The sequence below is a fragment of the Pholis gunnellus genome, assembly GCF_910591455.1.
Source record: "Pholis gunnellus genome assembly, chromosome: 6".
Classification (NCBI taxonomy): Eukaryota; Metazoa; Chordata; class Actinopteri; order Perciformes; family Pholidae; genus Pholis; species Pholis gunnellus.
In genome coordinates, this window is record NC_136532.1 from 12,890,008 (window position 1) to 12,915,468 (window position 25,461).

The 25,461-nt window shown below is 41.1% G+C and overlaps 1 protein-coding gene across 1 annotated transcript in view; it reads left to right on the plus strand.

Moving 5' to 3' along the window:
* The first annotated feature begins 409 nt into the window (after nucleotides 1-409).
* Nucleotides 410-25,461, plus strand: part of pip5k1bb (phosphatidylinositol-4-phosphate 5-kinase, type I, beta b) — a 31,702-nt gene continuing 6,650 nt past the window's right edge. The window contains exons 1-9 of the mRNA XM_079160645.1: nucleotides 410-593; nucleotides 11,279-11,377; nucleotides 11,480-11,548; nucleotides 12,294-12,424; nucleotides 14,981-15,098; nucleotides 17,665-17,817; nucleotides 18,239-18,538; nucleotides 24,197-24,399; nucleotides 24,733-24,816. Coding sequence (XP_079016771.1) covers nucleotides 11,480-11,548; nucleotides 12,294-12,424; nucleotides 14,981-15,098; nucleotides 17,665-17,817; nucleotides 18,239-18,538; nucleotides 24,197-24,399; nucleotides 24,733-24,816 — 1,058 coding nt within the window. The 5' untranslated portion in view covers nucleotides 410-593; nucleotides 11,279-11,377. The remainder of the gene's footprint in view (nucleotides 594-11,278; nucleotides 11,378-11,479; nucleotides 11,549-12,293; nucleotides 12,425-14,980; nucleotides 15,099-17,664; nucleotides 17,818-18,238; nucleotides 18,539-24,196; nucleotides 24,400-24,732; nucleotides 24,817-25,461) is intronic.

A 25,461-nucleotide genomic window follows, 5' to 3' on the forward strand; every position in this document is an offset into this window, starting at 1 on the left:
GAAGTAATGACAGTTTGGACAGACATGGATGTAAACTGCAACTTGACTGGTTGGCAGAGGCATTCCAGCATTATGTTTATGCATTAATTCTAGTTTTTCTTATCTTTTTTATTTACAGGTAGTATTCAACAGTCTTCCTTTTATTTCATTGTTGTGCAAGCCTCCACCACAAGTTACTGAATATTATTATAACCAACTCAGTATCACAAGACTGCCATCATTTTAATATCATGCACTAGGAACTAACATGTGAATTTAAAGATGTTACAAATGTAAGACTGCAGGGGGCATGCTGGAGTCGCTGTTCGTTTCCAGTGGTGCACTGAATGGCATGGTTGTATGTAGAGAGACAGGGGCAGGAACACAGAGACACGCAGGTCTTCTCGCTGTTCTCAGAGGAGTGACTCTTCAGTTCACAGTCAGCTTGTGGTGGAAACACACCACATAGAAGGGATTTTTTTTTTAATCCGCATTTATTTATCTGTTGGGGATCGAGTGCTTGAGGAAGGGGCTTTCTGTGAGGACTGCAGCAGCCACTGAGACACTAAGGGAACATATTTCAACACGACTACGCATAAGAAGACGATTTGCTGGTAAGGTTTCTATGAGTTTGACATCTAGATATCTGGTTAAGATTCAAGTTAACTACACTGACAGGCCATTACCCAACATAGCCTACATTACGTTTCGTGTTTTTACGTGTCCAGGTGTACATATGGTACACAAGTCCTCAAGTGTTACGACAGGTGAAACACTGCAGGTGCGCTTAAACTGTTTCTGGTCGGATATCAAAGTGTTATTCTCTTAAAGCAATAGAACCGACTTTACCATTTAGACTTAATTTATCCAACTCGCCTCCTTTTCCCTTAACAGAATATGCTTTGTATTATTGTTTTAGAGGTCAGGCGAGTAAGGTTATGTTTTCATATTTGACCTAATTTAAACGACAACATGTAAGTTAAGGCGTGGAATTGAATGTGTGATTTTAGGAGTTCGCGAATTTGAATATAATCCTTAAACTCTACATTTGTTAAATTCTTCTTGCTGTTATTGTTTGGGTAAAGCCTTTCGCACAACCAGTGTAGCTGCTTCACAGTCACTAGTGTTTGTTGTTTGCTGTATCAACATTTACTTTTTGCGGTTTCCTAAAATAATGAGGAAGGATTTTTTTTTATGTGTCAGCAACTCTTGCACTTTTCATGAAAAACTGGAAGTCTGTTCAGGTTGATGGGAAATGAGGAAAGCATGTTGGATGTTGTGTAACACATTAGGGGGCAGAAGAAGAAAGCCACTTAAAAAGTATTGGAAATCTGAAAAACTAAAACCATGTGTATCAGCGTAGAGTAAAGCTATAGCGTTAAGATCCCTCAATGTCTCAGTTCAACCTTTTGGAAGCCAAGTTAATGATAGACTGCATGTGTGCAGAGTCTGCAGACATGCAGCTGCTAAATCCCTTTGACACAATTTGAGCTGTTTAGGCCAGGTGACAGATTTTCTGTGTTCGTTTTAGATGTTGAATTGGACCAGCCTATCATTTACTGGCCTGAGCCTCAGTACCTAAGGCATTATCACTGCTCTTTACAGTGAAGTGCTACATTTCTCCCCCTGGTAGTTGGCAGCCATGCTGCAACTGTGAAATAGCTTCGCCAGTCCAAAGAGAAAAAGTACAAACTGGTTTTATTGTATGCAATGCTGGGAGTTTTAATAAATGCTTAGACACTCAACAGTGTCCAGCAATTGTTATCATTCAACTGTTGAGCTTGTGTGTATTTAAGTCATTTACAAAATACTGAATTTCAATAGACAAAATGATGGATGTGTGTCTGGGGGGTCAGAGGGTATTGCTTTGTCAAAAAGGAAGTTTTGACCCGTTATGATGTGGTTTTCTCTCTGTTTCGAGAGGCATGCAAAATGGTTTTGTTTTATGTTTACCATCATTTGACAACAACTGGAATGAGAATTATTTTCTGATGGAGCATTTTCTTCAGTTTAACCTAATCCTAGACCATCTCAGCTTTAAACATCTGGGCATCCTGGTGGTTCAGCAGCTAAAAAGAGTGAATTGTATCTGGTATGGCTTGGGTCTGACTTCGCCCTTTGACCCTTCTCATAGTCTCTGCATTGCAAAGTGGCAAATAAAGCAAAATGTTAAAATATTTGTGGATTGTTCTTTGAAATATTACAGACACCAGTCACTAATTTGGATCAAAGTGTGACATAGTGCAAATTGGAGAAAATTAATAATCATGCAAATCTGTCTGATGCGCTTTTAGGTTTTACACATGATTATAAGCTTGTGATTTCCTTTATGAACTTTCTGTTTCCTTCTTATTTGACTGGGAGGCAGTAAAATTGGTCGAGCTCAGGCCAGGATGGTCAGAGGATGTTTGAAAGGGAAAACAGCTCATGCAAATCCCCTGCTCTCTCCTTGAGACCAACACCTGAACTCCTGTGCTGTGCTGCCTGCTGCCCTGGCACTGATATGTCGCTTGTCAGAGTGAGCTGCATCTGTGCATTATATCATACTTTACATCTGAGTGGCGGCACAGCACTGTAGAGCCAAAACCTTGTCAACACAAATCATATTAATCGATAGCACTGATTCAAAGCAGAGGGACACTTTTTTAAGCAAGTATAGTTTATTGTTTTCCTGCTGAGCTTCCTGTGAATGGGTAGCACAGCAGTTACAAGCTGTAAGGTATAGTCTTGTGATTTTGGGTCAAAGAGCACACTTCCATGGGATCTCACAGGACCAAAACATCAGGCATATGAGGCTCATTAAGAGCCGGTTACATAAGTCAGTGCCCTGAACAGTAGTTCTCAGCTCTCTCTCCCTCATTCCTGATAATGGTCTGACTGACCGATGTGCTTTGTGTCCACAGACACGGGTGTGGCCTTATGTTGGGTCTTGTTACATTCGAGATGTTCTGATAAAAAAAATGCCTCACTGTGTTGTGATAATGAAATCCGGCACCTCATAATGTTTGTGTGTGTTTAGTTTCTCTCTCTCTACAGTACTGTACTCTGGCTCGAAGTGCTGATGGGCTCCGTCCCAGTTGCAATGTAGTGAAAGCATGACAGGAGTGTTTGTTTGCTTTCCAGACTTCGTCATATCAGGTTATTCAGCACCATGCCATTCTTTTCTTGTTGCCTGTCTCAGCTCACTTGTGGCAACCTTTAATCAGAACACTTTAGCGAGGGACAGTGCATTTCATTACAGAATGAGATCTGAGATTATTTGCAGGTGGTTTCCATACAGATTGTATAACACATTATATAAAAACAAAATGTGGCATCTAACTTTGTAAGGACTTGGTTTTAATTCCTGTAGAGGACATTATTTATTGAATTTCAGTTTTCTGTGATTTCACGAGTAGCAGTTATGGCCAACAATACAACATGTGGTTTGTTTTGCAGTTTCTGATGGGTAAATATGTGTTTGCCATTTCAACAGTAAGTCAGTGCCAGGCCTTTAGGGGTTTATACTAATGATTACTTTTGTTATTAGTTAATCTATACTATAATAATTGCTAAATAAGTCATTTAGCTTTTACAATGTCAAACCAGCAGATATTCAATTTCATACTCTTGCCTTTAATGAGTTTATTTAATAGCGACAGTGGACAGAATGGTCAAGCCACCCTGGAATTAAACCAGGGACACACTGCTCATGATATCTGCACTGATGAGGTGCATCCTAACCACATGGCTATCGTGTCAATCAACCTGATTCAACGTCTTGTTACTTGGACGACACATGATGATAGTGACAGTGATACTGATACATCTGGGTTAAGCTAATACAGCACGATATATTGGCCATATCATATCATCGACCAGGATCTACATTTGTGAAGCATTAACCTGTATGTTTGGTGTTTTTACTAGATGAATTTATTGTCAAGCAGTGCTGAATAAGAAGGTGCTTTGTAGCATAATACCGAGACAGGTCAGTGGGCAGTTTGACCCACATACGCTATTGAATGGATGAGGTTTAGCCTCCACACCTTTGTAAAGTTGTGTTGCACCACTACCTAAGCACATGGGCTGCTCTTTCTCTGTTATCTTCTTTATTGTCCTTTCCTTTCATTGTCCAGGCTTCACTCATGTCAGCACATACCATATACTCATTCAGGACTTCATAATAACTTTATCTTTGATTACAGTACTGTGATCAATGTTCACACAGACGACATTAGAAAATTAAAGCTTCCCCACATTATTGTCCATAACAATGGAAAGTACGTAAACTATACGCCAGTTGTTACAAATAGGAAATTATCTCCTTATTTTAAATTCACCCCTTTATGTTGTTTGTTTAAATGATTCAGAAGAACAAGTATTATGCAATTCTGTAACTGGGTCATTGAAGTAATTTCAAGTTTGTAATAGCTATTCATAAAATTTGCAAAATCTGTAGAATGACAGTCAGCGGCCAATCCTTAGGTATTACGTTGTCATTATAAACAATCGGTGTCAATGTTTTTGGCTTTGCTCATGCTGAAAGTGAAAAAAGTCAAGTGAGTAATTAAAGGGCCACTCCACCGATTTTACACGTGAAGCTCAGTTTCCTAGTCATGCAGAGTAATGAGTTTGTTTAATGTCTTCTATGGCTATCTTAAAAATAAATCTTGGCTTGGGCTTTGAGACTACAGCTTTATTCGATTCAATTCAATTTATTGTATATAGCCCAAAATCACAAATCAGAAATTTGCCTCAGAGGGCTTTACAATCTCTCAACAATCTCCATTCACAGCACCACATGTAATTCTTGATGATGTGATCCGACACATATTAGTCAGTCAAAACCATGATTCTGCGACACTGGTTTCCCTAACTTCATGTTTGTTCACAGATATGTTAATCTTGGTAAGTCTGTCAACAAATGCAAGTGTCAGGGTCTGTTAAAAATGCCCTTCATTTACTGTACTTTCCAGCAGGTGAATCTAGATGTGGAGTTTCCCAGTATTATCGCTGTGATCTTAATGACCTCCAACGGGGAATTCCCCCCCTACTTGGCCCCCGTAACACATTAGCACTAGCTTTTGAGAGGGTGAAAACCTGTCTCAAAGAAGGCCTGCAGCAGTAATTGGCTGAGAATTGTGTTGGAGGGTAGCAGCCGGAGCAATAGGTTGGCAGCCCTGCAGGAATTCAAATTATTTGGAGGTTGTAGTGTTTGTTGTTGTTGTTTTGGCCCTGCGGAGCCCCCCATGGTACCCCTCCTACTTCCCTGCCCTGGTAAAGACATGGCTTGCAGAGGCCCACTCAGGGGACCCAAGGGTGCTAGAGTGAGAGAATGTTAAAGAGAAATTACTAAAAAAGGGTCAGACAGCAAGACATAGAAGGGCAGACGAAAGCAAACAAGTGGGACAAAAACAAGACTTAAAGAATGTGGAAATTTGACAACAATGAAATTCAACGTCTTTTTCTTGCGCAGACTGTGACCTCCGATCAATAAAGACTTTACCGTCACGATTGATCACTTATGAGAATAATAAACACAGTCAGTTGCTACCAAAGCGATATGCAGGTAATAAACCTGCCTGTGACCCTTGTGGCTTAAAGAAGAGTAGAGGACCTTTGGACTTCAGTGTAAATGAAGCTGGGCTTGGCTATCATGGGCAAGTCGCTTTTCTTCTCTTTATGTCATGTGATCATGTTTTCCAGTGGCTGAGGCTAGTTTACGTAGATATCGCTGGTGGTTGAATATAATAAGCCTGCTGTAATAAGTCCTTGTCTCACACTCAGAGAGTGTGTGGCTGTAGTGTATCGCTCCATCAGGGCTGCCTCTCTCTTCCTCTGTGTCTTAAGAGAACATCGTCTCTGTTTTCCCTCAATATACTCATCTCTATGTTTCTCTCACCCCCCTCCATTCCCTCAGTTGAATCATGTGACTCTCTGGACACAGTGGGTGACCTCCTCCTCACTGATTTTCATGCAGAGTGGAACTAGAGTGAGACGCTCTCTGAATTACAAATACACAGGCCGAGTCCTCTCCCTGGGTTTCTTGCATTCATATTGTCTTAGAAAACACGATATATACATTTTCTGGCTCTTTATCCTCTGATTATGTACTGTGTTTACAGTAATAGTGCTTTTTTTCTCTTCTGTTCTGCTTAGAAAACTGCGTGCCTTGAATAAAACTTGACTTGGTCTTGCACGTCATTATTACGAGGGAACTAACTATTTAAAAACTATCACACTTCTCTGTATCTTTCATTCCTTCCTTCTGTCAAGCTTATTTTTTCTTTCCATGTCACATCTGAAAGGTCACAGCGCACTGTAGGTGCTCTCCCTCTCTCTCTCTCTCTCTCTCTCTCTCTCTCTCTCTCTCTCTCTCCATCCCACCTATTGTTTCTCTTTATTTGCCGTTGCTAAAAGGTCAAATACCATCAATATTTGAAATGTATATTTAGTTGGTGATAGTTGTTTGGCCAGTGGTATATCTCACACTAAAACAAATACTCAGATTTCTTTTGTGCTCAGTACACACTGCACACTGTGCTGTGTGTGATGATGCTTTAGGGACAGCAGCAGTTGTCATTGTAAAAAATTCCCATTCCTTGCACTTATGTTATGCTTCACCTATAGCGTCATGTTCTTATGCAGCTGGATGCAGCTAATGACCAAAAGCATAGTCTTTTCATTTGGTGTTGCCCTTTGGCCAAACTTACATTTTTTCCCCTCTAGTAGTAACAGCAAAGTTGTCTCCACATTGTAAATCTAATCAATCAAACACCCACATGGGCTGCCTGTGTAGCTAAACTGTTTGTCTTGTTTATATACATATAGTCTCCACATACACTCACACAGCTGCAGTGCTGCATAGTGCCTGGTGCACGCAGGCAGACTACTCTGCAGCACAGCTTGTCTCTCTCAGAGGAATGATGAAAACAAACACAACCCCAGAGGATATGGGGAAATATGGAACAGAACGCACCAAAAAAAAAGTCCAAAATATACCTGCTTGCTGTTTTACTGCCTCATTTGCTGTGGGGACTCACCAGGGAGATAAAAAAGTGAAGGTGTGCATACAGTATACGATGTGTTGCTACGTCTGTTTAGTTGTACACATTACAATGTACACTTTGAAACTGTTTGCTTTTTATGTTTTGTTTGCTTTGTGTGTGTTTGTGTTTTTTCATTGTCTGTTTGAATTTGGTGGAATCAGAGCAGAGCTCCAGAATTGTTGGGTTTTGTCATTGATGAGCAGATATTTCTGCTTGACTGAACATTTCACAATGAAAGTGTTAGTCTCTTCTCTATCCCCCTCAGCCTGTCTGCCCCCCACCAAGCATTTTTTCACTCCTCTGCCTGCAAAACACAGTTCATTGTTGAAATATCTACAAAGGCCAGGTTAAAGGTTAAGGTGGTATAGTACTACATATTGTTTATTTTGTACGACTGATCATTTCTGCTTGGCTGGTGGAGGGGAGTCCACACATTAGATGTTTGTTTTCCAGCCCTATGATTCATAGAAGAACATGACACATTTCACAGAAGCAACTATTTTACACGGTTGGGATAACTAAGCCAATTATGTAATCCCACTGACACACCAAAGTGTTTACACAAGGCTGCAGAAAGATAATGACGACTGCTCCACACCATTCAGCCGTGTCATATACAGTACTTTTGGGGAAATTTTGTATTTTCATGAATTTATTTAAATATAATTCATTTAAACTTCATCAATCATTTATTTCATCTTAGTTAACATTTTCAGTCAATTTCTTTTTTTTATCATGTTGACCGAGGTCCTAAAATATGAACAACAATGCAGTTGAACAGGTTTTCTGAGTTAATTGTTGCTTGGGTGGAGTTTCTGTGAGCTGTAGTCAAGGATCAGAGCAGTTAAGTCGATGAAGCCGATCCCCGCAGGCCGAGCTAAGCTGACTCCCCATGCATCTTCTTGATTGTATCCATCCAAATCCAGATATCTGTGCTTATCTAACATCTCACAGTCGGGGATTGTGAAGGTCATGGAAGCCCAGCAGACCAGTCCTCAGTGCTCTGCTTTGCTGGTCTGCTATTGATTCTCCATTATGTCTCCAATCTGCTGCTGTAATCTAATCGTATCATGGGGACTGAAGCAAAGCAGAGCAAAGAGGAACCGATGTGTAGTATCTATGTCCTGGTGAAAGGAACTGTGGGAGCCTCCTTGACTGAATACCTCTCAGCCCTGGTGTCATGATCTTTTTTGAAAATGGTTGTGCTCTACTGTGGAAATTTCTGTTCCACTTTTGTCACTTATTGCAAAGAACCTGGTCTCCCTATAGGAAGAGATCGTTATTTGTATGTATAAAACACATATGTGGCATGGTTGATTAAGCTGCCTGATTACTGCTTTCATTTCTACTATCATTACCTTGCCTCCTGAGACCAGGGAGGGATTTTTACCACAGCTACTTACACGTTTTTCGACAGTTCAGATGCATTGGATCTGCATTTCTATCATACCAGATGGCCTATGGTTGCTCTCAGCAACGCATATAGCCCGGACTGCTTGGCTATAGTGTGGCTATTTGACTTACACAGGAGCTTAATGGCACCCTTGGCAACATCCCTGAAACCATGGAGGAGATATGGCATGAGAGCCAGTGTTTGATCTGCACTTAAGTGTGTTTGTTTGAAGGGTGGTAGAGTTTCTGACAATAGTGTGTGGATGAGCGGGAAGAGAGTTGTTTGAGAACGGAGAGACTGACGTAGAGTAGAGAAGAGCAAAGTTTATTTCTATAGCACCTTTTAAGAGCAGAAGTCACAAAGTGCTTTACAAGTAGGAAAGATGAAGTGGTTAAAAAGTGTTGACCAAGTCTGGGTTTTGTCAAAGACACAGTCACAGGAAGAGCTGGGGTGAGTTTGGCAAGAAATCTTGCAGTTGCAACAGTTTTTGTAAAAAACATTTTTACTGGACAGTTGCTTCTTCTGTGTACATTATATGTGTTTGTGCGTGAATTCCAAACTGTGTGAAATAGAAATTGAAATATTTGTTCTCATTCAATCATTTTCTTTTCTCTAGTCTACATTGTGCAGACGTAGTTTTAACACACAATGTGTGGAGTCTTTAGGATCTCGCAATACTTTCACAAAGTCACATAACTCAACCCCTCTATACAGATGGTTTTCATTTAGATTTAGACTTTCATGTACAGAGTTTCCTTTTTATTGATCAGTTGTATAATTTTACCGTTTTGGTCCTCATCCAGACCACAAAACATTCACAATCTACCAGAGGTATTGATTTGACATTGAAAATGCATGCAAAGATGCAATTTTGTAGCTCACTGTAATGTAATTGTGACTCACCACACGGCATCGTTTTACATATGTGTAACAGTGTGTACATGTGCTCTTTTTTTTCCTTGTTGTCCTGATGTGCAGGGAGGGTGTTTGAGAGTGGTAAGACACGGCTGATTATTGATCATCCATCCATCCATTTTCATCCTCATGTCCAACCATCTGTCTGCCTCTCTTTTGTTGAGAGGTGAACAACAGATCTGCTGTTGCTCACTGCAGCTGCAGGCCCATCATGGATTGTTCTAGAAACAGTCAGTTGGAGCACCGGCTGGGTTGTGGGGTCAGGTGAGAGAGCGAGAGAGAGGGAGAGAGAGGGAGAGAGAGGGAGAGAGAGGGAGAGAGAGGGGGAGAGGTCCAAACAATCCCTTTTAACACTGACGCTGAGGCCAGGACTGAGAGAGCCAGAGAGGCCGGGAGGCTCGTTAACATTCCTCAGGTTCAGAGCACACAGCCAGTCCTACAGTACGATGGCGCAGGTGGATCAACACCTCATTGCACAGTGGTGAAGATGAATAATCTGATTAATTTCTAACTACACAGCTAAAGGTTGATAACAGGATTTTCCAGTTCCAGTCACACAAAGTCATACGACAAAAATGATCTCTGATGTTTTGTGTGACCATATGTACCTTCCGACCTTCCAAATATGGTAACACAAAGCTACTGGGTATTATTTGACAGGTGATAGAGAAGGTTTAAATGATGCATTGACCCAAAAAAACAAACAACAAATATCTGTAGTTGGGAGTTGTGCTTCCAGCTAAAATTCATCAACATTGGTGTTGTCTCTTGTTTATAGCAACAGAAGAGCTGGTGCACAGATTAGGACCCAGTCTGGAGATAAGAGTTTAGTGTCTGGTACATTCTTTTAATATCTGAATCAGTGTGTGTTTGTGTGTGTCCTCGTGTAGTATCTTAAGACACACTTCTCATTTTGAAGACTATTTTAATCATGGCTACAACATATTTGGTGCTTTTTTTTTTGTATTACACCATGCAGCATTGTAACTTTGTTATAATACTGTAGCTACCTGGTAGTAAGACTTTCAAAATAAAAGTGTCATAGAGAGTGCATGTTCTCAGTGCAATAGATTCTGATTTGATGGGGATGTGATTGCTGGTCACAGAGCAGGTGACAGGAGGACATGGCGGCGCATGCGCAGATGAAGCAGAGAGATTTTGACTCACGGCTTTGAGACCTGCAGGTGCATTTACAAGAGCGTGACAAGGAGTGGTACAGTAAAATGCACGGAGAACGTATGAGGAAATGAGATTTTTGTGGCTCAATAAGGACATGGTTCTGTATCCACCGGATCACTTTTCAGCCCAGGGCTACACCTCATTCATACACACTCTGCAGCTCTGCTTCTTTATGAGGTGTTATTTATCACCACCCTTCCCCACACAAACACACACACGGCCTGGAATATGGAAGGATTTACCATAATAAAGAAGTCAGAGATTAGAAGGAAGGAGAAAGAGGAAGAAGATGCCAGTAAATTATAGTGTGCTTTCTATGTCTGCACAGTACAATTTCAGGATTGTATTGTTCTCCAGAGCAAGGCCAATAAGAAGAGTTGGGATGGTTACTACACACACACACACACACACACACACACACACACACACACACACACACACACACACACACACACACACACACATATATATAAACAGTTCATGAGTTACTGTAAAAGCAGTGATCTCATGCTGGAGGCCAGTTTAACAGTGAAAGTTTAGAAATAGTTGAAATGAATTGCCTTTGCTTTCAGGCAGAGATTAACAGAAGAGTGATTGCATTTAAGTGGCCCCAAACTTATCACAGTTAATCAAGGTCTTTTTGCTGGTGGACATGTTCCATCCCATCCTCAGTCACATCTTAACTTGGATCAGCCTCACTCAATGCAGAGGCTGTGAGCGTTTTTTTGCCCTGTTTTTTTAAAATTATGTAATAATAACCCGTGCGTCTGTTCTCTTGCAGAGGGTCCCCTGGCAGATCCAAGCCTGCTGATGTTGGCTGACAATCAAGAGATGTTGCCCTGATTGCTGTTTTGTCAGGCACAGCTTTACATTAGGCAAGGTAAGTTTATGCTTTTTACTTTTTTAGTAATTTATGATGGAAATACCAATTTTAAGTTGTCAAATTAGCACCAGCTATTTTACTTTTTACTTTCTCTTTCAGATGTCTACCACTACAGAAAATGGGATGGGGGGGCCTAGGAACACAAGCAGAGAGAAAACATACAAAAAGGTAAATAAGTATGACTTCACTGCGTAACATTTAATTTGGAATACTGCTGTTTAGAGCCAACAACACCAAAAGGTCTTTACTTCTGAGCCTTTGAGTCACATGAGTCCTTATAAATGTCCTTCTCCAGCACATAATGTCCTGACCCCAGCCAGGGCCGGCTGCCAGAGATCAGTCAAGTGCTGGTCACACTTGTTTCCTTTCAATTGAAAAAAAAAAATTCAGACGTCACTGTTTATGGCAGCATTTCTTAAGATGTCACCATTAAAAGACTGTACACAACGGCTACTACTGTTTCAGGTTGGGACTTAGAAGGTCTTTTTGTGTGTTTATGACCAAGCCCTTTTAGAGTTTTGAAGTGTTAGTGTGGAATACATTCTACAAAACTGTACTATACAGCAGCACACTCTTTCATTGCTTGTACAGAATATGCATGCTAATTTTGGAGTTTGGTGAATTAATGGATTATTTCTGCTAATAATATGGTAAAAAGGTTTGTTTCTACCTGCATATATGACATTTGCCGGAGCAAAGAACTCCTATATTTCCATTGTATTCACATTATTTCCCATTAATTCCCATAAAGTCCTATGGTTTCCACCTTGAATATTGCCAGAAATGTGCAACCCTAGTTATTACTCTCGAGCTTCACATTTACATCCATTAGTGAATGCAATGAGGATAACAGTGACAGTATGATATAACAGCCTGACTAATGGGTTGTTTTCTCTTCTATGTTCCCATTTAGACTACGTCATCGGCCTTGAAGGGGGCCATTCAGCTCGGTATTGGCTACACAGTGGGCAACCTCACCTCCAAGCCTGACAGAGATGTGCTTATGCAAGACTTCTATGTGGTGGAGAGTGTCTTTCTGCCCAGGTCAGTGCTGTGTAGCGTCAACCCACACAGACGTACGTTTATACTTGTTATACGTTAAAACGTGTGAGTTAATTGATTTGCTCATTGTCATTCAAAATGGCAGCCAGACTTTTGCATGAGCTCAAGTTTATTTGGTCTACAAGAGCCAGTGAATCAGAGGACATAAACACAGATTATGTGTAGGTGGTAACAGGCGGCTCTTTGGCTGCGACAATTTCCTGACACTGCAAAGTGAATGAGTGGAAAGCAACTAAGGACTAAGCTTTTTTGTCTGTCTGCCCGCTCAAATATATGTCTTGGTCTTGCATTAAAGACATTTATAACTATTATTAATCATGCTCAGTGGAAAATGCAAGCGCTGGATATCTAGTCCAAATAAATTATTGCTGCTACCACAAAACTGCAACCGTCATCATTTATCAACAAAGTGAATTCTGGCAGTATAAGTCGTGATGATAACTGTGAAATCAGCTTACTGCGTGCCTCTTACTGAGACAGTGCGAAACATATGTCAGTGTGTGGTCATCTCTGGCTGTCTTCACAATCACATCATCAGCTTATAGAGACATTTGACATAATCCAAAACAGACCTAGGAATTCTTTGAAAGTGTGACTCATGTATTCACACATACATTAGTGCAAGGTTGATGCTCAGACACATACTGTAGTTATACAGTTGATCAGTCACCTACCAGCACCAGTCTCACAGTAGAAAATACAGTTTAATTTCATGTTAGCTGAATGGGTTAATTATTTTCTATTTAAAAACATGCTTTGTATGTTTTATCCTGGAAAACATGCAATGATTCCTGCAAAAAGAATAGGTGAGAATCAAGCAACATGAGTTCTTTGGTTGTTTTTCTATCTGTGACCAAATAAATGGATCATCCCAGACTGTCTTTAACTCTAAAGCTTCAGGAAGAGGATTGGAGTCTAACTAGGAAATACTTTGTGGTTTACCTTTGAGATGCTGTACCAGGATATGCAAACATAATGATTCATGCAAACCGGGTCTTGGCACGCACGTAGACATTTTACTGCTCATCAACCAAACCAAAACATTACTCTTGGTTTCTGTGTCTGCCCGACAGAGATGAGTATCAATAGTTCAAAGCTTGCTTCTTATATAATCCTCAATCTGCACCCAATGTCAAGCCTTTTCACATGATGGTGAAATAAAACTAAAAGTTGTAGTTGTCTTCAGGGCCAGCTTTTCACAGGGAAAGCCAACTGAATTTAAAAAATCAAGGTTAGATGGTTAGAGAAAAAAGATAATTACACAAGACACAACAAACAAAATACGATGAGAAAATGTATGTCTTACAACTTGCATCTTACACAACTTTTTCCCTCTTAATTCTTTTACTTTCTCTCAGTGTTTGTGATCTGTAAAAGCACACAAACACAAACCGCTCTCTTTGTTGTCACTGGCATAGTGTCCCGAGAGAGCGGCTGAGACGGCTCTCAGGCACTTATGCTTCCCTCCTTCTCACCACTCTTCTCCCCCTTCTTCCTCTTCTTGTAGTTTCTCCTCTCTGGAGGTGTTTCCACTGTTGTTTGTCCTGTCACTCTAGTTTTGGATGGCTGGAGATGTTGCAGATCTCCCCCCCCCCCCCACACACACACACACACCTACAGATGGCTCTCTGATAAGATTGCATGAAACATTTCCAGGTGATCTGTCTTGTTAAATGGTTTCCATGCGAGGCGTATGTTACCATCACGGACTGTCAGTCATTGATGAAAGATAATTGTTGTTTCCTTCACACACTAAACAGAGCAGTCGGATTTCATTGTAGAGTAATCACAGGTATCGTGTTACACAGCACAGCCTGACTGTTCCCTGTGTCGTATTACTGAATATAGCACCAGCATAAAACAGCAAAGCAGTAGCCTCTTTACCCAAAAACCCATCCAAGTCCTTAAAATATTAACCAGATTTAGAGGTGCCCTGGAAAATACAACTCTTTATTAACCTACTTCTTGTAGATTTAGGCTCAGTGGGGTTGCTTTACGTCATGAAAGACTCGGCGGCTGACTAATTTGAACCTTATCAGACATGCTTACTCCTGTGTCGTTGTGTTCCCCTTGTCAAAGCCTGTTTCAGAATGTAGGTTATTTTGTGTGTTTGGTGCTTTCTATTTTCACCCTTTCCCTCTCTCCCCCTCAGAGTCAAGGCTCATGTGTTGTGTGGTATTGTTTACATCCAGTAATCAGAGCCACCCTCAGTCTCCAGGCAAAGAACTCTAGACAGGCCAGATTGTCACCACAATACTGGTGAATCTGGGTTCCCAGAGATGACTTCACTGAAGCCTGTTCATGCATGGGTGGAGCACATTACAAGGGCACACTGATACACTTGCTTGGAGTCAATTGCCCGGGGACAAAGATTAGGTGTTAGGGTTCACTTTCCCGCCTGGTGCTGCTTTGGTTGGAGAATGACTTAAAGGTTTTCTTAACCCCACCTTTTTTGAATTAGTGTTGGAATAATTTATCTAATGAACCAATATATGCTCTTGTTTCCTGCCATGGTTGTTTGTTCATTACACATCCCAGTGAGGGAAGCAACTTGACCCCAGCACATCACTATCCTGACTTTCGCTTCAAGACCTATGCCCCGCTGGCCTTCCGCTACTTCAGGGATCTGTTCGGCATCAAACCAGACGACTACCTGGTAAGACTGAAACCTAGCTGAGTTACTGGTTATTGTTTATTCCACCTTCACAAGATAATCCAGTCATAAACTCATAATCCAGTCCTCGTCTCCCAAAACAAGCACTCTCATCATTTAGCTTAAGTAAGACGCAATGAAACATTAGAGAAAATGTACCCTTTATGAGTTTTACCCAGGACAAATGACTCAAAGCAATAGTTTGATGTTTTGGTAAATAGGCTTATTCACAGTGACTTCTCCACTAGTTGTCTGGCCAGGAAATCACTGCCAAGAAATTGGCCCGCACATAACCCCACGTAAAATCACAAATTATAGCTGCCAGCTCGCTGTAGCTTCATAATTAGTTGACAGACATGTGAGTGGTATCAATCTTATCTCTCGACAAGAAAGCGAATATGCGTAGTTCCCTCCCTATTGCTTTAAATAGTTCTATTTATCACTGTGCCAAAAACAACACATTTAACATCTAGTTCAAGCGTACGCTATACTGAATCACACACACTTTATTTCTGCTCAGTAGTTATTTGTCCACATGAATAGTTGAATCTGATTTAGTTCCATTGTTTCTATGTGTGCACGTAAGTAAATACAAAACGTAAAATGACCATTGCACCCAGAAACAAAGAGACATTTCTCTTGAATTACTTCCCATTGACTGAACACTAATCTTCCACCTCAGTGCGTACTTAATAGCCATCAAATTCAACGTGTATTTTATTGAGTAGTGGGCGGGTAATGCCGCACACCATCTGTGCAGGGGAGAGACAGGATGGGAGGATAAAGTCAAGGCAAAACATTGGGGTGGTGGAGATATTGGAGGTAATGACTGAGCTAACGGAGTGTGTCCTTATTACGATAGCTTTAACCAGCTGCCAGGGCTGAATGAAACCAGTTGATTCTTTGATTTCCCTGCTCAATCAAAGACACAAACACAGGCCGAGAAATAGCAAGATTGTTTTTATGTTGACGTAATTTGTTGCTCATCAAAGAGTATACCTTGTTGCCTATTCATCCTTTCAAACCAAACACAATTTGATTTTGTGTAATCTTGTTTGGGCTTTATCATGTTATGTTGCTGTTTTCCTTTCGTAAGCCTTTCAAAACCCCACAAGATACACTCTTGTTTTTGAATGCCAATAATTACAATAACATTATAATAACAATTAATTTCTGCATAAGTGAAAGACAAAGGGCTCTGGAAGAGAGACCAAGGCGAAATGTAACTTAAAGGCAGCAGAGGGAGGATGGCATGAGGCACAGTAGCTTAGAGGATGTGCTCATGATTGATGTCCTTGAGGTGATGATGATTCGTTCAGACAGAGGCTACAGCAGAGTCTAATTAATAGAGAGAACACACACACACAGTATCCTGAATGCAAATGCAACAAACCACGGATGTGTTTGTGCTAGTAACTCTACGTGACTGCTCACGATCAGTGGAGGGGTCTCTGGAGAGGTAAGCGGATGCCTCCAGTGTTGCTCCGCTGAACATGTTGCTCTCGTAACGCACTGATTAACATCTAACATTGCTCTTCAGTTGGCTGCTCTCACAGTCTCTCCCTCACAAGTTGATTTTCACAGTGGGATGAAGGCTTTCGATCTGTTCTGGTGTTGTATTGAGAAGCAGCACAAGCAGTAATTGCTCCTTTTTACCCCTCGGCTTCTGTTCATGTCCATGTTAGACAGTTTGTTAGCAGCAAGAGTCAAATGTCAGTCGATCTTATTACAATTTGGCAGACAGATTTGTCATCCAGATGTGATTGAGATCTGGTCATTCTGCAATTCTCATTGCAACTCATCAGTGTGTCTGCACGATAAAAATAAAATTGACAGAGACTCACTTTCATTGACATACTGGACATTATAAAGCCAACAGTATGTGGACAATCATGCGTTTTTGTGTGGATTTGCTCTGGGGCTGTTTTTATGAGTTGGGCTCAGCCCATTAGTTTTAACTAAAGGAAAAGTCAATGCTACAGCATATAACTATGTTTTAGACAACAATGTGTTTCCCAATTTGTGGCAATAGTTTGTGGCAAACCCATTCCTGTTTCAACATCACAGCGCCTCTATGAACAGAGTCAGATGTGTGTAGAAATGGTTTCCTGAGTTTGATGTGGAAGAACTTGACTGGCCTGCACAGAGCCTTGACCTAATACCCATCTCTCACCTTATTGGTTATTTCTAACAGGCCAGGCCTTATCGCCCAACATCAGTGTCTTACCTCATTGGTGGGCTTGTGGCCAGGTTCCAAAATGGGTTGAAAGCCTTCCCAGCTATTATAGCTGTTTTTCAAATTGTGTTTTTTTTTGGCCACATATTGTAAGCAGACACAAAAAAATAAACATGTATCTGATCAGAAACCTGGTGCTTTTGTACCCCAAGAGATTTTTTTCTTCCACCACAAAAAAAACTAAATATGTTTGTCGTGTATCATCTTATTATAGTTTATGTGTTTAGAGCTGTTTATGTCTGGATATGTTCTAAGTGGAGCTGTTTTCTTGAAGTTTGACTACTGTTTTATGTAAAATATTCAACTGTTTTGTGCATGTTTTTTCTTCCTCAGTACTCCCTCGTAAATGAGCCTCTGATTGAGCTGACCAACCCCGGGGCCAGCGGCTCTCTATTCTACCTAACCAGCGATGACGAGTTCATCATTAAAACCGTCCAGCACAAAGAGGCCAAGTTTCTCCAGAGATTACTGCCTGGATACTATATGGTGAGTCACTTTAGTTGATTCACGAGGTCTCCAGCACTTAGTGAGGTGGCAAAACTACACGTCTGAATGTTGAAGTCTAGAACACTCTAAGTCTTGAATTTGAATAGATCACTCGTCAGATGCTTAGGTGGCATACATCAGATGCAGTGAACATTCTCATGAGCTCAAGCTGTAGGGCACCATCATATTGAAAAGCATCTCAGTCAAGGGGATGGAGGACAAGCTGGATGCATGCACAGAAGTCAGACATTTGATCATTTTGCTCACTTATTCGTATCTGTTAAATATATTCTGAGACCCCCTGCACTCATATTGGCTATCACTTCACAATTCTTTAGACTGTAGAAGATAACGTATCCAAGAAGCATTAGTGAAATATGATTGTAATAAAAGTCAAGCTGTCTTTCACATCGCATCACAGAATCTGAACCAGAATCCACGCACACTGCTGCCCAAATTCTACGGACTGTACTGCATCCAGTCTGGAGGCATCAACATCCGACTGGTGGTAATGAACAATGTGTTGCCGCGCTCCGTCAAAATGCACTACAAATACGACCTGAAGGGATCCACCTACAAGAGACGAGCGTCCAGGAAAGAGAGAGAAAAGGCCTGTCCGACCTACAAAGACCTGGACTTCCAGGACATGCATGAAGAAGGGCTTTACTTTGATGCAGAGACATACAACAACCTAATGAAGACCCTGCAGAGAGACTGTCGGGTAGGTGGAGCAAGTGATTTTGTATTTGCATGCTCATTCGTGTCTCTCTCTCTGTTCATTGGACATTTCTTTCATTGGACTGCAACAGGAATGTCTCTATTATTCCATAAAAGGAAGGTGTATAACAAACAAGGAAGTCTAGGAACAAGTCATTTTTGTTTCATTATCAGAATATGTTCCTCAAAAGGCCATTTCTGTTGAATTCTCATGCCTCTCTTTCCTTTGCTAAAACATTTTGACCTGTGTGCAGCACCGCATGGACATTGTGTCTTGTGCCATATCAGAGCTTTGAGCAGATTGCTTTAAACCTGGGAATCACTGAAGTGAAGGGAGATAGCTGTTGAAAGGATGTCGCTGACCTCTTCTTGTAACAGAGTATGGAAGCTTAAACACTATGAATTAATTACATCGTGTTCTAGTTCGGGACAGTGTGTGCACATCTTAGATGGCACAAAATGAACATTTTAATTTTCCATGTGTTTGTCAGTAGGACTGCTGTGTGTTTCCACTGTGTGTTCAGTCTAAGCTCTCAGTTTGCCCTGGGCTTTGTTCTACCATCTCTGCTGCGCTGCAATGTTTCAGTACATGACAGCTCTCCAAACACTGAATGTGATTAAGACATGATCCTGGTAGCGTGAGAGACTCAGAGCTCTAGCCAAAGATAGTCCTCCGGTCTAAAGGCTTGCATTCTTCCCTAATTTAATGCAGAGGCCAGGAGACCTGTCTGCTGGAGGAGGATATTTGGAGTTTAATAGGAGACATAATGTGTGTGCTCCGGTGATCCACCAGTACTTCCTTGCTTTTAGAGGCATGAATATAAACAACATTCAAAATCAAATATCTGAAAATAGCCCAGACTTCATTTCATATATTTTTCCGTCTTTCTACATTGCATCAGTGTGAGAGAAATAGTTTTTGAAAACAGCCCAGCAGTAGAGACTAAAGGACCATGTACAATACATTTTCAGGTTTTGCTGACCTGTTTGTGGACCACAATTGTAGGCAAGGAATAAGCCTCCAAGCTTTAAAAAGCAAAGGAACCAGAACAGAAGAGCTGAATTGCTGATTGGGTCGTCAAACTGTGGAATAATTCTCTTGGGCTGGTGCATGTTTGTGCAGTGACATTTCTACTCTGTTGTTCTTCGTGTAGATAAGGTGGATGACCTCTTGGGATAGCTTTATGGCTGATGCCAACGTGAATTCCAGACACTGATTTAATGTGCTTTACCCTCATAGTGGCTGGTTAATGATGGGGTTTACAGCCTAAAGCCCCCCGTGTTGTAATCCCATTTGTTCTGCTTGACATACAGTAACTGCACACGCACACACACACACAAACACACACACACACACACACACACAATATACACACAGCTTATAGGGTCAACGCTCTGATATTTAAAGTGGAATCTGACCAAGATCTTATAGATGAGGCCCAGAGACTTCCTGCCGGGCTCGACCAACCTGACAGACCTGGCACCCCTGCATAGCACCATTTAGATAACAACTTAATTTCTTCCATTAAACCAGCCTCAGGTTAAATGTTTAAATTATTAGCGTGTTGGAATAGAAGAACCATGTTGGTTTTATCAACAACCGTGATTGATGGAGCATGGAATGGAGTTAGCGGTAATGAACAGTGTGTTGCTGTCGGTCAATTTAGATTTTCCTGTTAGGCAACAGAGCTCTCTTCTCTTCTGTTCTCAGCTCTACTCTGTGTTACTATGTGTGTTATCAGATAGAAAATGTAACTCTACATGAAATTACTTTCGTTACAGTAAATCCTCTGGTTCTGCCACACTTGTTTGTGGTTTAGTGTTTCTTCTTGGGGAAAGTGAAGTATCCTTCCAAGAAAGGTGTGTGAACTACTGTTGCTGTTCCAGCCCTTTAACAGTATCTTCACAAACATGGGTCTTGTGATGTTGAGTTAGAGAAAGATTACCAGAAATAGAGAGGAATTTTAAGTGATCTCCTCCGGTTATGGCCCCTCTCATCATCATTAACCAATATGCCGACTTTGTCGATGTCCTCTATTTTCTTTTTAAGAATGACATTCTCTCCTCTTGCTAAGTCAGTATTTCCGTGAACTAACAGCACACTCCCATTTACAACCTTACCCAAACGTACCCCAGACATGAACTGTCTACCCACTAAGGCCTCTATGTGCCACATAATGCATGTATATAAAGTATATGGTATGGCATGTATATCTGTATGTATGTAAGTGAGGCTGTTGAGCAGCTGCTGTGCTGTACATTTTGTTATTGTCATGGCTTCCTGCTTTCGCCTCCTGAGCGGGAAGCAAAGTGCCCTCTAAGCAGAATCGCTGTCCATTTCCATGAGTAAGCAGCTAACCCCGTCACCCCAGTTGAGGCTGCGGACCAAAACACAGAGGAGGGGGCGGCAGAAGCTAAGCAACAGGGGGTGAAGGGCGTGGGGGAATGAGGAAGTGAACTGTTGTCCAATACAAGTATATGTGGTGAGGCCTCTGAAACATTTGTCTTTTTGCTATTTTTCCAGAGCTTGGAGTGTTGGGAATTCTGTTTTATAGGAGTGTGGGAGGTCAGAGTTGAGATGAGTTGAAGCAGAAAGGGATGAGACAAAGAGGAGGATGAGTAATGTGTTTGAGGGAATCAGATTTTTCTGTTATGTGGGACACTCCTAGGGAAACACGGGGTACATTTTCTTCCCTTTAACTCTACTCTCTCCATTACTCTGCAGCTCCTCTGATACTCCCCAAATGCCAAAACAACACAAGGCATTAATAATTCATGTTGGACTCTACTGTACAGAGAGAGCGAGACAGAGAGGGTTTATTGTTGAGTGAGTGTGTGTTCGTACCGTTGCTGTGCGTGTGTGATTTGACGAGACGGACATCAGGGTGATCTTGATGCCTCTGATGATGTCAAGCTGCTGAGACACTGATGTTCACAGCACGTTTGACAGTTGAGACCTCGTCATGTTTGGGAAAACCCAGGCCAAATGACATCTACGTACCGTCATTAACTCTGTTTGAGAATTTATGAAACAGGAGTCCTTTCATTGCGTGCACGAAAAAGTGCAGAAATAATGATTCAGACAATGAAGGCATGCATTCTTGGACAATAATGGTTGCATAGCAGCCAGTGTAGCCAATCATAAACAATCATTTACTGTATGGCTCCCCCTCTTCTCAACCTTGGGATCCTGTAACAACAATGGCTTCTCTCAATCTCAGCAGCAGAAAACCAAGACGCTGGCCTTGTAGTCAGAAGTAAGTAAGGCTTCAACGGCATCCTTAACCACATTCATAAACATGGCTGTTAATTACACAGGTCATCAACTAATAATCATTTTCATAATTGCTTAGCCTGCTGATTATTTTCTCTGTTAATCAACTAATTCCTTGGTCTATAAAATGTAAGCAAATGGTGAAAAACTGCAGCCAAACATTTAGCTTTCTTGTTAAAAATGTTAAAGTTTACCATCAGAGAAAAAAGAAAACGGAAAGAAAAAGCAGATGATTTTTGCCATTTTTGTTAAGGAATTGTCTTAAATGACTTGATTATCGAAATTGTTGCCTATTAGTTTTCTGTCGATTAATTAATCAATTGTTTGAATAAGCATTGCAGCTCTATAAAGCTCTTCATACCACCTTGTAATGTCAAATTATCTTATACTTTCATTCATGTATCATCTAATTTAATCTTAGACAATAAACTCATTTATTATCCTCAGTTTATGTTCACAGCGTCAGAGAGAATGAACAGACACAGAAAAAAGTGCATTTTAAATTGTTTTAAAACTACATTTTTACGGTTGTAATGAGGTTTTAGGTAGCAACAACATCTATAATTAATTAATACAGCATTCATTCATTATAGATGCATATTTTAGCAGAGACATTCCTGTGATATATACCCGGAGTGAGTGATCCAGCAAGCCCACAAAAGGAGTATAAGAAGCTCTGTGTTCTTTTCCGCAGACAGCCACAGCTTTAGGAAAGCTTGCTGTGTATTAGTGTCACTGCAAAGTGGGGCACACCAGTGAACACTATGGGGAGCTCTACATCCCTAATGGCACAGAGATAGACAGGTGGAGGACTGCTTCAGGGGAATATACTGAGAAACATCAGAGATTTGTTGAAGATCAGGGGATGCTGTGACAAAGCTCAATCCCTACAGAAGTGTGAGGATTAGCCTTTCCCATTCACTGAGAAAAGAAATGAGAGTTGAGGGCAGGGACACAAACACTTGGCTGCCATGCCTCTAAGAATCAGTAGTATTCCACTCCGCTAACTGATTATTGACTATTTTACTTTGCCTGTAGATATACACAGTATTTTTCAGAATCACAGATATGCAGCTGTTTCTTTCTGCTGTGATGGTTTGATTGTTTGCCTGGAGAAGCCGGGGCCAGGATGCACAGTAATGGCCTTCTGTAGGCAGTCTGGCTGTAGTTTGAATAGGGTGGGGGAGTTTGACTGAAGGGATGCAAATCTGTGATATGGAAAAGGCAAAGCTCAGACAAAAGCCCCAGTGTTTGTTTGTGTCAGTCATTAAGTCGATTTTGTGTTTGTGTGGTTGAGTATGAATGTGTGTGACTATGACTTTATACATCAGCCGTTTCTATTACAGAAGCAAACTGGAAAACTATTCATGATAATATCTTCTTTGACCATGCATTGAAGACAGCTTATCTAGGGAGAGATAAGAGGAAGTTGTAGTTCAAAACATTGGTCTTACATTCTTTATCATAAACAGGCCAGTGATCTCTGGATTCTGGGTCAAGGCTCTCTTTGATTATTTTTTTGATTGCCTCTAATCCTATTTGGTTTAGATTGTGTTATGTATGGAGTCAAAGTGAGAAAGATAATAATGATGAACTTGAATGAGTCTTAGTGTAGTGTGTTTTTGGTTTCTTCTCAAGCTTCCTCTTTGTGGCTTTTTATGAACTGATACACACATTGAAGCAGTTGATACAGAGAGATTTATGACCGAGAGTTATTAAGAATTATATGGTATTTGATTATTTTTCTCTCTGACTGAAGGGATTGAAAGGAACCTCTCTAATGTCACACAATCGCTCTTTCTTTGCCACACCCTTGTATTAACGTCAGGAATTATAAACCAGTACAGTAACTCTTTTCCAGTCTTGATTATAAGATAAGACTGGCTACCTGGCAGTGACCCTGTTCCCAGATCAAGCTCTTGCTCTCTCTACCCTTGACTGGCCATGACTGCTTTACTGGAGCACTGAAGCAAACATTAAGTCACAGAGTCTCTGGGAAACTGGGCAAAAGGCTCCTGAAGGTCAATGTGTAACACTTGGCTCACTGTGGAGAAACACCTTGTTTATTTAGCTCAAAACTGGTTTCAACAGGAGATTTACTTTTAATAGCTTACAGCTTTTGAGGCTTCAGTGCCTCAAAGGCTGTGAAAGTGTTTTGGGAGAAGAAAAAAAACATTTCAAAGCTATTCAAAACATTTCTTAATATCACTATACTTACCGTCTTTGAGCTGAAGGTGTAGCATCCATCCAGTCCAGGAAAGTAATCTGTTCAGGGTTCACACAGTTCTTAGAAAATGGGAAATATCCTGTTATTTCAATCCGACTTGTGCCATTCATTATCAAATGAATTTGTCTTGTAACATCTTCATGCCTTGTAATTTGCTACAGGTGCTGGAGAGTTTTAAGATCATGGACTACAGCCTGCTGCTGGGTGTGCATGTCCTGGACCAGAGCCAGAGAGAGGGGGGTGAGCTGGGCCAGGCAGGGAGCGACGGGAGGAGACCTGTGGGTCAGAGGGTGCTTTACTCCACTGCCATGGAGTCCATCCAGGGAGACGGCAAGGCTGCAGAAGCCCTCACCACAGACGACACGTGAGTCGGCTCATATGCACATATTATGCACACATATTTGGGCAAACACTCTTTGCCTCTGTTTGTCTCTTAATCTCCACCTTTTTTCTCACAGACACAGTTATACAACCGTGCTCATAGCTCGCACAGGACACTCAGACAGTGTACACACAGTCAGGCTCTCATATAACCATAGCGACACAAATACAAACACAGCCACTGTTCCACGTACTAACAGCAAGACATATGAATGTAAATACTGTAAGTGCCTCTTTTATAAATATTTGCCCAGTGTTTCAAGCTTTGCAGAAGAACAGTAGCTATTCTCTGACTGCTGGATTGTTTTTACTATAGGATGGGTGGCATCCCTGCCAAAACACACAAAGAAGAAAAGCTGCTCATCTTCCTTGGTATCATTGATATCCTACAGTCATACAGGTACCGATCTTTATGGGATTATATAAACCTGCTGTCATTTTGTTTCTAATACGGGTGATTTCTTATAATTACTGATTGGATCTGTTGACTTTCGGGGCCTTGGAACCCGTTTATATCTGACTGTATGATCTGCAGAAATGTTTGACTCAGTTTCTGAGAAGTAAAATGTCTCATCAATGGCCAATAAAGATATGACAATTAATAGAGAACGTGCATGAATAGTTGAGGACTGACCAAGGCTGCGATTGATGCTTGCCCTATGACAAGACCTCTTAATGTTGAATTATCACCCTGCATCGATGGGAATCCACTTTACCTCAATCCTAAAAGGACCTTTTCCCCTTTCAACATGATTTAAATGGACACACCGGCCTGTAAGTCTTCTTTATTTACAAATTGATTTTTGCCTTTCCCTGAGAGCACAAGCGGCGAGTGACAGAGGAGGAAGAATTTTGGCACATCAGCTTTTCAAACTCAGCTTGGTTGGTCGAGGCATTAAATGCACACGGAGTGGGCGAGGTGAGATCTTGGAGGAATAAGGGATGAATAGGCCAATTTGTCTCCGCTAATCCCGCCTTACTTCTGGTAGCTTGCTTCCCTCGAAGACAGCATTACATAACATTAAACTTTGATGTATTTTCTGCT